The following is a 14501-nucleotide window of genomic DNA, read 5'->3' on the forward strand; positions in this document are numbered from 1 at the left end:
ACTAGTAAATATAACTGGTACCTAAGTTCTTTGAACTGCTTTAGCAAATTAATAGAACCTGAGGAGGGGGTCTTGGTTCTATTCATTAAACCTCCAGTTTAAAGCTGGTTGGTCAGAAGCACCGGTCTGACTTTGTGACTGGCAACTGAAGTGTGCCTGTGGGTTAGGGGAAGAGGTGGCCACCACGTGGGACTGAGTCCTTGACCTGTGAGATCTGACTCTATCTCTGGTTAGTGCTAGAACTGAATTAAACTGTAGGACATCCAGTGTATTGCAGATACTCACTTGGTGTTGTGGGGAACCTCCCCCAAATCCCTACTGCAAAACATCTGGTGACCAGAAGTATGAGAAGTGAAGTGTTCTGTGTGTGCAGTAAAGAAGACACATAGGAGAGAGACCCACAGGGAAGAGATGGGGTTTTCACCTACACAGGAGGGAAAAGACAGTTTTCCCTAAACAAATCTGTATTCTTTTGCTATAAATTATAAGCATGAGGGTAGAAGCTTTTCAATGATTCCTTCTAGCAAATCACTGAACTTGAAGGTGGTCTCGGGGACTCCTGACATATCATCAGGTGTCACTACCCATCAAGTCTCAGCATAAAACCAATCTGCCACAACTGACTGATTTCATTTGTACCAGCAGCAAAGCAAGGTACATTTGTATCAAATGTTAGGTAACACTCAAAACTGTCTGGGCATATCAAACCACGGATGAGTAACTTCAAAAAGGACAGGAAAACCAAATGCTACAGAATCACTGCAACTGCATGTTGACTCTAAGAACAGTAACTAGAAAGAAAATGAACACAGATTGACCTGAATCAGTCCAGATTTCTTCTTTAGTTCTGAGTCAGTACGGAGCTTTTCTAATGTCATATAAGCATATTAATGTCCATAAGCTATTTCTCTCTACACCCCAACAAAGCCTCTCCAGCAGTCTCACAAATGACTGTCTCATAAATGAAGTCTTTACTTTAATGCTATTCTTTTACTTTTTCACTTCTCCTCTTTGATTCTTTCCTCTTGAGGTTCTACTCACTTTATCTTCCTACCCATTACTTCTTTGGGTTGATACCCTCATCAAGTTCCTCAAACCTACTATGATAGCAAAAAAGGCCAGGTTATGTTCAAACTTGCCCTATTCCAGATCCTCCTTACCTCTTTCAAATTATCTGACTATAACAGACGTGAACATGCTGCTGCTAAGTCGCTTCAGTCGTGTCCGACTCTGTGCGACCCCATAGACGGCAGCCCACCAGGCTCCCCCATTCCTGGAATTCTCCAGGCAAGAACACTGGAGTGGGTTGCCATTTCCTTCTCCAATGCATGAAAGTGAAAAGTGAAAGTGAAGTTGCTCAGTCGCGTCCGACTCTTAGCGACCCCATGGACTGCAGCCTACCAGGCTCCCCCCATCCATGGGATTTTCCAGGCAAGAGTACTGGAGTGGAGTGCCATTGCCTTCTCCAATATGAACATCAGTTCAGTTCAGTTGCTCAGTCGTGTCCGACTCTTTGCAACCCCATGAATCGCAGCACGCCAGGCCTCCCTGTCCATCACCAACTCCCGGAGTTCACTCAGACTCACATCCATCGAGTCCGTAATGCCATCCAGCCATCTCAACCTCTGTCGTCCCCTTCTCCTCCTGGCCCCAATCCCTCCCAGCATCAGAGTCTTTTCCAATGAGTCAACTCTTCGCATGAGGTGGCCAAAGTACTGGAGTTTCAGCTTTGGCATCATTCCTTCCAAAGAAATCCCAAGGTTGATCTCCTTCAGAATGGACTGGTTGGATCTCCTTGCAGTCCAAGGGACTCTCAAGAGTCTTCTCCAACACCACAGTTCAAAAGCATCAATTCTTCGGCGCTCAGCCTTCTTCACAGTCCAACTCTCACATCCATACACGACCACAGGAAAAATCATAGCCTTGACTAGACGGACCTTAGTTGGCAAAGTAATGTCTCTGCTTTGGAATATACTATCTAGGTTGGTCACAACTTTTCTTCCAAGGAGTAAGCGTCTTTTAATTTCATGGCTGCAATCACCATCTGCACTGATTTTGGAGCCCAAAAAAATAAAGTCTGACACTGTTTCCACTGTTTCCCCATCTATTTCCCAAGAAGTGATGGGACCGGATGCCATGATCTTCGTTTTCTGAATGTTGAGCTTTAAGCCAACTTTTTCGCTCTCCTCTTTCACTTTCATCAAGAGGTTTCTGAGTTCCTCTTCACTTTCTGCCATAAGGGTGGTGTCATCTGCATATCTGAGGTTACTGATATTTCTCCTGGCAATCTTGATTCCAGCTTGTGTTTCTTCCAGTCCAGCGTTTCTCATGATGTACTCTGCATATAAGTTAAATAAGCAGGGTGACAATATACAGCCTTGACGTACTCCTTTTCCTATTTGGAACCAGTCTGTTGTTCCATGTCCAGTTCTAACTGTTGCTTCCTGACCTGCATACAGATTTCTCAAGAGGCAGGTTAGGTGGTCTGGTATTCCCATCTCTTGCAGAATTTTCCACAGTTCATTGTGATCCACACAGTCAAAGGTTTTGGCATAGTCAATAAAGCAGAAATAGATGTTTTTCTGAAACTCTCTTGCTTTTTCCATGATCCAGCAGATGTTGGCAATTTGATCTCTGGTTCCTCTGCCTTTTCTAAAACCAGCTTGAACATCAGGGAGTTCACGGTTCATGTATTGCTGAAGCCTGGCTTGGAGAATTTTGGGCATTACTTTACTAGCATGTGAGATGAGTGCAATTGTGTGGTAGTTTGAGCATTCTTTGGCATTGCCTTTCTTTGGAACTGGAACGAAAACTGACCTTTTCCAGTCCTGTGGCCACTGCTGAGTTTTCCAAATTTGCTGGCATATTGAGTGCAGCACTTTCACAGCATCATCTTTCAGGATTTGAAACAGCTCAACTGGAATTCCATCACCTCCACTAGCTTTGTTCGTAGTGATGCTTTCTAAGGCCCACTTGACTTCACATTCCAAGATGTCTGGCTCTGGATTATTTGCTGGGGAGTTAAATTACAGGGGTTTGTATCCTGTGTTAAGGAGTTTGGACTTCTCTTGTAATCAGTGCAGAGTCACTAAGATTTTCAAATAGAGGAGTGATATGTTCATATTGAGAAATCTTAGTGACTCTGCACTGATTACAAGAGAAGTCCAAACTCCTTAACACAGGATACAAACCCCTGTAATTTAACTCCCCAGCAAATGTTTCGGTTTATTAACCACCTGGATTCTCCACATCCTCCTGTATTCTCTTGAATTCTTAACATAGTTCCTCTGGTACCTGAAACAACTTTTTCAACTTGACAAAATCCTTCTCATCCTAGTTGTACGACTACACACAAATTAGTTAGCTGGCTTTTTTTTTTTTTTTACCATATTTGTAACATGAAGACAATTTCAGTAACCAATCACACGATTTTTCTAAGGAATAAATGAGTTAATATATGCAAAAGTGCTAAAAAAACAGTGCCTGGCACACTTGAAACCGTTAATAAATGCTATTAACATAATCATCTTTTTTCACCTCTAACAACAGTTCCACCACCATCTTTCTTATAATGCTTATTTCAAATGTTACTTTCTCAGTGAAGCTTTCCGGTTGCCAAAGAGAACATGTGCTTTGATAATTTGATAACATGCGCGTTTTGGTGATTTCTCTGTTTTCTTTTCTTATTTGTTTGCACACATATTGTATCATTATGTGATCATGGTACAAAACAGCATAGGCGTTGACTCGGCTTTAATTTTCAGCCATGGCTTTTATCGTATGACCCTTAGTTAGGTTATTTTACTTCACTGAGTTTCAATTTCCTTACTAGTAAAATAAGAGAACAAAATTTATCTCATAAGGGTGCTGGTAAGATCAAAGGAGATTACAGAAATAGATTTAGTACAGCAAGCAACTGACAAAAGCCCATTTCGTTCACTCTTTTTACCTGCTGCTAATGCTGACATCTAGGTTGGTCATAACTTTTCTTCCAAGGAGTAAGCGTCTTTTAATTTCATGGCTGCAATCACCATCTGCAGTGATTTTGGAGCCCCAAAAAATAAAGTCTGACACTGTTTCCACTGTTTCCCCATCTATTTCCCATGAAGTGATGGGACCAGATATCTTGGTTATTTTCCTTTTAATTTTGGCTTTCAGAAAGCTTGGACTAAGCTTAGCAGTAACAACAAATACACTTTTAAAAATAATTATACCTCCTCCTTTCTTCTAAGGTATTTATTATCTTATGTCTATTGCTAAGTCACTTTTATGTCCATTTTGAAAACAGGACAGTATATAACTAAACAGGATTCACTTAATTGTTATGACAGTTCAGGCTAACACTTCACAAATAAAAAGTTACATCAGGTACCTTTAAAAGATTCCTTCCTAAGAACTTAAAGTCCTAAAATTAACTAGGGAAATGTGTGGTTCAGTACTTATATAGGAACTATATATTGCTTCTTGAGAAATGTTAACCAAGATGTATTTTCTTCATCTCAATGATAAATCACACATAATTCTGACACCCACACACATAAATATTATGTGTAAACAAAGATACACAAAAACACAAACATACAAATCGGAAGAGATCTTAAGTGAAATATTAGAAGCCAAATTCACGCTGGATGAACATTAGAGTCGGTTCTGAATTGTCTAAAATTTATCCATTGTTTTACTTTGGGGAAGAATTGGCATTCAGTCTTGCTACAATCAGAATTCTCAGATTGCCTGAAACAAACTGTGCCAGAATATATACAGTAAGTGCTTAACTAAACCTCATATAATGAACAAATAATCTAAAGATACCTTTGCATTTAAAGCGATACTTGATATTCTTCAATACTATACCTCAAAAGGTTATAGCCTAGGAGTTAGTACAGTTTCATAGGAAGTAAACAAGATCTGTCATCAGAAGATCTCAGTTTTAAATATGGACACTGACCCTTATAAGCTCTGCTACTTTGAATAAATCACTTAACCTTTCCCTGAGGCTGTTTCTTATTCTTTAAAATGAGGATAATAATATCTAGACTACCAATTACAAAAATCAAATAAAAAAATTTTTTAAAGTACGAAGGAGCTTTATAAAGCTCTTACCACTCTATAAATATTGATACTTAAAAATACTATTATGATATAAATAACTAAATTAACTGCATATGTGATAATTTCTCCAATGTTAGTATTTTTATTATCTGAATGATTTAAGATATAAACTCAGTTTAACCTTAATCCTATTTCTGAAAACAGAACATACATTTCTTCCACATACATTGTGGAAGCTTGACAAATTATTAAGATATATGGTGACATTTACTAAAAGCATAAGAATAAAATAACCCTTTCAGTCTCATTAAGAGCCAAATTCCAAAACTAAGGTTCTGCTTTACTTACGTTTATATCTGTATGGTATATGAGGACACATAATGCTGGCAAAATCTGAGGAAAGAAAACAAATGATAAATAACTCTAGAGTGGACAAACATGTCTTTGCAAAAACGAGTAACTGTGATTTTTTAAAAAAGCAGTAAATACTATTTGAGGGCAAGAAAAATAACATTGAGTTTTTTGAATCTCTATTAGGAAAATTAAAATACAATAAATTCAATCTGAAACACCAAAAAATATTTCAGATGTTTAATTAAAATAGTCAAGTAAGTCTGACAGAGATTAATGTACCTTCAAGGAAAAACATTTGTTTTCAATAACCTTCTTTATGACATATGTCTACTGCAAACAGTGGAGATGCAAGTATATAGTTATTTTTAAAAAGCCATTCTTAAAACTGATCTCACTGTCCCACTTACCTGCTTAAAACTAAGATTTTATTTAATGAACTACTTGAGTCAAATTAAAGTTTTTGACCTCAGATTTAGTCAAGAGAAGTAGGACCAGTATAAAGTCTGTTGAATGTAGACATTTCAAATCTTTTCTTTAAATCTGTGAGGGCGTGGGGGGAATCACTAAGTACCCTTTCCATATAGGCAAGAGGTGGCAGAAGATGGTGAATGATGCCAATCATAAAGATTACAGATTCACAGTCAACATTTCTCTATACAGTCAAGTGATTAAAGGTTACATAGGATTTTATAAAACTTAAAATACTCAGATCCATCTACCAATCAGATGTAAAGAGCAAAGATTTTACTTTGCTTTAATTAGCAGATTTAACACAGCAATCTAACTCTAGAACATTTGCATATAAGTACACTAGTTTTATCAGCAGCCATCCCTTATTTTTTAGTGTTAAATCAACAACTCAATGTAGTGATAAAACTGAGATTTTATTTTCTTCTTTTGTTGTTTTCTGCTTGAATTTATGGTTTCTTAAATTAAGGTGGACTGTATTTGGTCAGGTGCCACAAGTCTCAACTTTTATTTCACAGAAGTCAAAAATTAAGTTATGATACATTACTTAAATATCTCATACCTGCAATGAAATCAGTATATGCGTTATTTCATTCCCTGTACATGAAAACCTAAAGCATAAACATAGGGAAAATATACCATCTGGCCTTTGCAATTCTTCATTTACCTCCTGAACTGTCTCCATAGGCGGTGGGGGGTCCTTATTCCTGCAGAGATTGACAATGACCCATGTGACGTTCCGAAGGAAGGTGATGGGAATGGAGGGATTGATGAAGGACAGAAGAGGTTTGACAACTCCCAGTGATATGACATAATCTCTACATTGAGGACCATCACCTACAGAAATGAAAATTGTATTTAAAAAAAAATTACATTCAGGATGAGAAAGTCTGAAATGTATGCAATGGCTCATGTTGGGACACTGATGTTCTATGTTTCCTCAACATCAGTCAAGGGCATCAAGTGTTGCTATTTCTCCAGATTCTGATTTGGGGAACACAAATTTAACCTACCAGTCCTGGATAACAAATTGCATATCCATCTAAAGAGGTACAATCTTAAGTTAATATTTATGAAGCAAGAAGATAAGTCAACCCACATTAAAATTAGAGGAAACATAGTATGTAATGGCCAATGTAGGAAAAAAGTTAATTAAGATACTTAATTGGAGTGTTTTAAAACCTAATTTCAACTTACCTATAATGTTTCCCAAAGCCCATACTGCTTGTTCACAAACATTCTGATGTGGTGAATGGAGAAGTCTTAGAAAAAGAGGTACGGCATCTATAATAAAGAAAAACTAATATTTATACTGCAAAATGTTGAAGAGTTCACAGGTTTCAGCCTAAATAAGTTGATGAAATATACACAGAGTTTGGTACACTAGAGTTGCTCAATTAAAGTTCAGTGAATAAATAAATGTAGCAAATACCTTTACCCTAAATATGCTACATTTCAGTGTTTTCCCAGTCTCAAGCAACACTTACTGACAGTATCTAGAACTGCGACTGCGTTAATTAAATGAAAGCAACAGCATGACGTGTTTCCTGCCATTCATTAAAACAAGGCTTCTACCTTAGAATGCTTTAGTCAATATGATTCCAGTTGTCGATAAGGGATCAATTAAACAACTGATTATACCCATATCAAGCCTACCTTATATTTCAAGATAATTTATCATATTTCTTATTCTACACATAACTTATGAACTAACTCAAATTCCAAAAGACTGGTATCCTATTCATTTCAGGTGAGAACTAAGTATAAGGTAGATCACTTTTTCTTAACATTTCAGTATGTTGTATACCACCTCTAGGATTTTTAGCTGTATCTCTGCACGACCTGTATTATTGAATGTTTACATTAAAATTGACTGAAACCTTTAATAGCATTACTGAGATATAATTTATCTGTTTAAGTGTACAGTTCAAAGGTTCTTACAGTTTATACAGAGTTGTGTAGTCATCACCACAATCTAATTTGACAACATTTCTACTGCCCCCCAAAGAAATCCCATACCCAGAAAGTCCTATTACCTTCTCCCGCAGCCCTAGGCAACCATTTACTCTGTGCTCTGTCTTCCTGTTCAGCACATTTCATGCAAATGACAGAAGGTCCAGCAAGTAAATAAGTTAATTTACTTACTAGACTGTACAACAGCTTGAGTCTGTGCGGAGGTTCCTGATGCTATATTAGTTAATGCCCATGCAGCTTCAAACTGTAATGAAGGGCTGTAAAAAACAAAAAAAATCTTTAGACACCTAACTACCATTTAAGACCCACAGATTACATGGCTATCCTTTACCTTGTCCTTGAATTTTGCCTCATTATGTCCAACTGCCTGTTGAATATCTCCACTTGAATGTCTCATTTGCTCTCAAAGTCAGTCAATATAAACTCACTTCTCTAGGTTCATTGGTAGTTGCAACATTTAGCCAGTCATTATTTTCCTTGACCCCTTTCTCTCCCACAGATAACATATCAATTTTACCGCTTAAATATTTCTTATATTTATAGTGCCATCCAAAATATCACTGTGGTAGCCGAAGTCCTCATCATTTCATTTGAATCACTGCCACAACCTCTAGACAGGTCTTAAAGCTCTGACTTCACTACATCACCTGCTTCACATACCAGGGATATTACAAGGCTATATAATTTTGCTGAAAGGATAAGATCATTATAATCTGGAATGGTGATGGAAGACTTCACAAAGAAAGTGAAAACTGAACTAGGTTTTCCAAGAGTGATAAAGAAAGAAAGGCACTGACAGCTGGAAATACAAATAAAACCACCACGGCTGGGCTGGTCATGATGTGTGCAGGTGGCAACACAGAGATCAGGAGAGCTGAAGCCAAGAAGATGCGCAACACAGGTAAGACTGCAAGGGCAAGTTACAATGTGTGTGTGGAGCAGGACTCGAATCTCAGGCTTCAGGACTTGGAATTTATTCTACAGACATACCAAGTGCAGAGTGCTACTGAACAGTGACGTAAAGAAAACAATGTTGAAGTCCATGAAGAAGAGATAAAAATGGGCAAAGGCTGATGTGGGAAAAATCTGTTAAGAAGAAATTATCTATGTTAAGTTAGGGTGGATAGCTGAAAAATATCAATTCTTTTCAAACAGAATGCCAAGGTGGGAGGAGGTGGGAATGAGCAAAAACCAAGGAAAGCCAAAGGTTAGGAACTTAGAAGAAACTCCATAAATATCAAAGAAACAGAGTGAGGTTGTTAATATCAAAAGATTAGAGAGATCAGAGAAGGAAAGGGTTTTAAGAAGAAAAAATGTCAGTGATAATAGCAAGCAGTGATGTTAAAAAGATGGAACAGACCAGACAATGAGGTAGCAGACAAGAACTAGCAATACTCGATGAACTTTGGCGAAAGGCAAGAAATAAGAGGGCATCAAAGCTGAGGAGACATAAAGGAATGATAAGATCAAAGATGATCAGATAGTTTATGTTTTCTCAGACTGGAAGGAGAAAGTTATTAAACTAGGATGGATGGTTTGGCAAAATACTGACAATGAGGGCCTGAAATGAGAAAACAGAAAGATGTAAAAAATACAATTACAAAGCTAGGGAAGGTCTTCTAAGATATCATTTAAAAAGAGAGAGATAAGACAGAAAAAATAAGTAATAAAATAAGCACAGTAAGTAAACAATAAAGAAACATGTATTATATGCTTGGTATTATGTGGTATTTTGTATATATTATTTTCATTCCTTGCAACCACCTAAATTTTATAGATGAGGTACCTAAGCATCAAATGCTATTTGGGTTTAGGTCAGCCGCAAACCCTAGATTTAAACCAAGGTCTATTCAGCTCCAGTCTCGGGTCTTTTATATTATGACACAATTTCCCGTAACAAATCCATTAAGTCAGGCTGAAACCATTGACAATTTTCTATTTTTACCTCCAGTGGTAGTTATACACGTCCGTATATATTTCAGCATACTCTTCTGTTATATATACAAGCTACATTTCACAGACACACCCATACAAATGAGCCCATGACAAAGACAAAAATGCAAAATAAATAAATAAATGGAAAAGAAAAGAAGAAAAAAGAAAAGCAGCTCAAGAGCCAAAAAAAAGAGAGGGCCCTAAAGGTAGAGGCAAACAGAATTTTTTTAAATAACTGAAACAAAACTTATTTTTGCTTAAATAAATCTTATGGAAAATATATACAATAGAGATGGTTGTGGTACACAATGGAAAAAGAATGAAGTATTTTAAAATAATAAAAACTCTTAGTGGAAACATTTATAATGCTACTATTTTAATCTAGTCACCTGAAAATCTCATAAACAATATTTAGCAAAATACCCCCAAGTTTTAGTCTAAATGTCCTTAAAAGAAAAATGAGCCCTTGTTTAAATGTATTTTGGGGTTGAGACTTACATTCTAGCCAATTAACTCAAACTGATGAGGTTTAGCATCTAGTATCCAAACACTAGTAGAAATGGGGCCAGCACCTCAAAAGATACCAAGTGGTGTTTTTCTCTTTCTATTTTGGGAAATTATAATCTGCCCTCTTAGTTTTAATTTACCACACATAAAAACCATGATGATAGACCACTAATCGTGGCTGGAGTTCTGTTAAAGACTTCACAGAGTATCAGTGGATCAGCTGGAATATTTCCAGGGTAAGAAAGAGCTACTCAGTTCTGGAAACCATTCATGTTGACTCAAGTCATGAGGTTAATCTATATATAGACTCATAAGCAAAGAATGACTCAAACACTATTTGGGTTGTTTTAAAACATTTCTGAAGAAAAAGCCAACTAACAAATAAAGACTATAAATGTTTGAGACAATTTAGAATAGACAATAAACAAACGTTAAAATTTTCCTAGAAAACACACACACATACTTTATAAACTAAAAAGAAAAGCACTTAGGCCTGCAGAGTATTATCACAGTATTTAGAAAACTACATTAAAATACATGACAAACGAAAAATGTAATAAAGGCAAAACCAAATGGAACCCATTAGTTAAATAATAATCACAAATTTTCAGTTGGCTGAAAAAAGTGAACAGGGAGTTAAATCCATACTTACTTATCATCCCTTTCTAGACATTTCACTAGAATTGGTAAAATCCCAGATTTTATTAGGTCATCAATTGGTGGATTTCTGTCACTGGATAAAAGCTTTCTAGAAAAAGAAGTATGAGAAATTAGCTGCTATAAGTTTCAAAATATGAACAGAAATAACAGTGTACTACTTCTAGACCATGTGTGACATAATTCTCTCTCTGGACAAATTCGTCCTTACCTTGCAGCCTGGACTGCACTCAACTGGACCACTGGGTTATCACTTGTGGCATTCTGCAACACCAAACATAAATTTCAGAAATTTAAAAAAAAAAATCAATTTGAAAATACTTCAAAAAGAGAATATTAAATTAATAACATACCTGCAATATAGCTTCTAGTGTTACATTTTGCTTAAAAAGAAAAAAAGATAGTTCAGCAAAGAGTTTAATAGCAAAATTACATTAATTAATGTATTTACTAAAGAGTTAATATACCCTAATTATCATTGTAAAATTAGTCTTAAGATTGAGAATGAAGTTCTCTGGTTATTATAAAAATTACTTTTACAACACCTTATAAGCAATGTTAACTTACTGCTTTAAAATCAGCATCAACATCTGAATCTTCTAAACTTTCCTCTTGAGGAACATTTCTTTTTTTCAGTAAGTGTTCATCTCTTTTGTTCTGAAAGACAACCAATAAAATAGTTAAGTTCTAAAGGCTGCTGCTAATGAAAATGTCATTAAAATTATTTCAACTTTATCAGCCAACTGTGAAAGAAACACTAAATCTCTTTATAAGGACAATATGAATTAAGTATGTATATTACAAATCAATGACAGGCCACATTCTGGATCTGGTAACAAAATTAACTGGTTTAAAGGCCAGCACTCATAGACACACACAATTTATTAGGCAGCAACTGTTTTCACCAATACTGTGCTTCCTAATTTGTAATAAAGATTCAAATTTTAAATTATTATGCTGCTGCTGCTAAGTCGCGTCAGTCGTGTCTGACTCTGTGTGACCCCAAAGATGGCAGCCCACCAGGCTCCCCTGTCCCTGGGATTCTCCAGGCAAGAATACTGAGGTGGGTTGCCATTTCCTTCTCTTATTATAAAGGTCTAGCAAATATATTTCAACTAGTATACTAGCTTTCATCAGCTTGCTGCTAATGGTTGTCTGAAGCAATGCATTTATTAAGAAGCCAGCTTAATGAGGGTTTATTGCTCAAATGTTAAGATTTGTATGTATCTCACTTATTGGGAGTGCAGGGATGGGAATTCACTAGCAAAAATGACATCTACTTGCTATTACCTCAGTTTTAAACGCTTATCTCTGCATTTTATGGGATTTGAACTCTTTGTAATGGCAATGTGTGCCATTTTACATAATATATAACTGGGTAAATGACAATTTTTCTTTTTTTAGTTTGTCTACAGAATTAAGTAAAAATAGATAAAAGACTGTATGATATCTAAGATTCTTTTCAATTTAAAACTTTCAAGGCTTTACCTTCTGGTCTTTAATATTTATAGAAGTGTTTGACTACAACAGAAAGGTACTGATGATGTATTAATACCGATGCTAAAACTCAGATCAATTAGAAAAACTAGAGACAGACGAGGCTTACTGGGTTATATGCATGGTATTTACTTTTGTGCTATGTATAAGTAAGCATGTTTAAACTAGATGCTTACATGTATGCTAATGCTTAAGAGATTACCAACTTCAAATTGTATCACAGCACATTTTAGTATGTACTCAATTAATTCTACATTATTTTCAAATCGATGCATCTCACAAATATGAAAATAATGCACTGATATTTTATAGTCTCAAGTGGCTCCCCACATAATACTTACTAATTTACAGAGAAAAAACTGGGCAGATAAGTGTCCTGATCAAATGGCAAAGGTTATAATCAAGTAAAGAAAAATACGTATAACTCAGCGAATTCTACTCAAAATTCTGTAATGGCCTATATGGGGGAAAATAAAATCTTAAACAGCAAATATATCTCTTCAAGGAAATTAGTGATACCAAAGGAACATTTCATGAAAAGATGGGCAAAATAAAGGGCAGAAACAGTATGGACTTAACAGAAGGAGAAGACAGTAAGAAGAGGTGGCAAGAATACACAGAAGAACTGTACAAAAAACATCTTCATGACCCAGATAACCACAATGGTGTGATCACTCACCTAAAGCCAGACATCCTGGAATGCAAAGTCAAGCGATCCTTAGGAAGCATCACTACAAACAAAGCTAGCGGAGGTGATGGAATTCCACTTGAACTATTTTGAATCCTGAAAGATGATGCTGTGAAAGTGCTACACTCAATATGCCAGCACACTGGAAAACTCAGCAGTGGCCACAGGACTGGAAAAGGTCAGTTTTCATTCCAATCCCAAAGAATGCTCAAACTACTGCACAACTGCACTCATCTCACACACTAGTAAAGTAATGCTCAAAATTCCCCATGCCAGGCTTCAAGAAGTACGTGAACTGTGAACTTCCAGATGTTCAACTTAGATTTAGAAAAAGCAGAGGAACCAGAGGTCAATTTGCCAACATCCACTGGATCATTGAAAAAGACATAGAGAAAGTTCCAGAAAAGCATCTGCTTCTGCTTTATTGACTATGCCAAAGTCTTTGACTATGTAGATCACAACAACTGGAAAATTCTGAAAGAGATGGGAATACCAGACCACCTGACCTGCCTCCTGAGAAATCTGTATGCACGTCAAGAACTAACAGTTAGAACTGGACATGGAACAACAGACTGGTTCCAAATAGGGAAAGGAGTGTGTCAAGGCTGCATATTGTTACCATGCTTATTTAATTCATACGCAGAGTATATCATGCAAAATGCCGGGCTGGATGGAGCACAAGCTGGAATCAAGATTGCCGGGGAAAATATCAACAACCTCAGATATGCAGATGACACAACCCTTGTGGCAGAAAATGAAGAGGAACTAAAGAGCCTCTTGATGAAAGTGAAAGAGGAGAGTGAAAAAGTTGGCTTAAAATTCAACATTCAGAAAACTAAGATCATGGCCTCTGGTCCCATCACTTCATGGCAAATAGATGGGGAAACAATGGAAACAGTGGCAGACTTTATTTTGGGGGGATCCAAAATCACTATAGATGGTGATTGCAGCCATGGATTCAAGAGATACTTGCTCCTTAGAAGAAAAGCTATGACCAACCTAGACAGCATATTAAAAAGCAGAGACATTACTTTGCCAACAAAGGTCCGTCTAGTCAAAGCTACGGTTTTTCCAGTGGTCATGTATGGATGTGAGAGTTGGACTATAAAGAAAGCTAAGTGCCGAAGAATTGATGCTTTTGAACTTTGGTGTTGGGGAAGACTCTTGAGAGTCCCTTGGACTGCAAGGAGATCCAACCAGTCCATCCTAAAGGAAATCAGTCCTGAATACTGATTGGAAGGACTGATACTGGATCTGAAGCTCCAATGCTTTGGCCACCTGATGTGAAGAACTGGCTCACTGGAAAAGACACTGATGCTGGGAAAGATTGAAGGCGGGAGGAGAAGGGGACAACAGAGGATGAGACAGT

The 14501-nt window shown here is 36.8% G+C and overlaps 1 protein-coding gene across 1 annotated transcript in view; it reads right to left on the reverse strand.

Annotated features, from left to right (window-relative positions):
* The window catches only part of KPNA3 (karyopherin subunit alpha 3), a 96080-nt gene that overhangs the window by 16625 nt on the left and 64954 nt on the right, over positions 1 to 14501 (reverse strand). Inside the window, exons 3-10 of the mRNA XM_052650341.1 lie at positions 11515 to 11604; positions 11301 to 11330; positions 11159 to 11211; positions 10943 to 11038; positions 8020 to 8105; positions 7072 to 7158; positions 6542 to 6711; positions 5401 to 5445 (exon numbers count right to left, since the gene is read on the reverse strand). Of these exons, the coding sequence (XP_052506301.1) occupies positions 5401 to 5445; positions 6542 to 6711; positions 7072 to 7158; positions 8020 to 8105; positions 10943 to 11038; positions 11159 to 11211; positions 11301 to 11330; positions 11515 to 11604 (657 nt within the window). The remainder of the gene's footprint in view (positions 1 to 5400; positions 5446 to 6541; positions 6712 to 7071; positions 7159 to 8019; positions 8106 to 10942; positions 11039 to 11158; positions 11212 to 11300; positions 11331 to 11514; positions 11605 to 14501) is intronic.

The sequence above is a fragment of the Budorcas taxicolor genome, chromosome 12 (assembly GCF_023091745.1).
Source record: "Budorcas taxicolor isolate Tak-1 chromosome 12, Takin1.1, whole genome shotgun sequence".
Taxonomy (NCBI): domain Eukaryota; kingdom Metazoa; phylum Chordata; class Mammalia; order Artiodactyla; family Bovidae; genus Budorcas; species Budorcas taxicolor.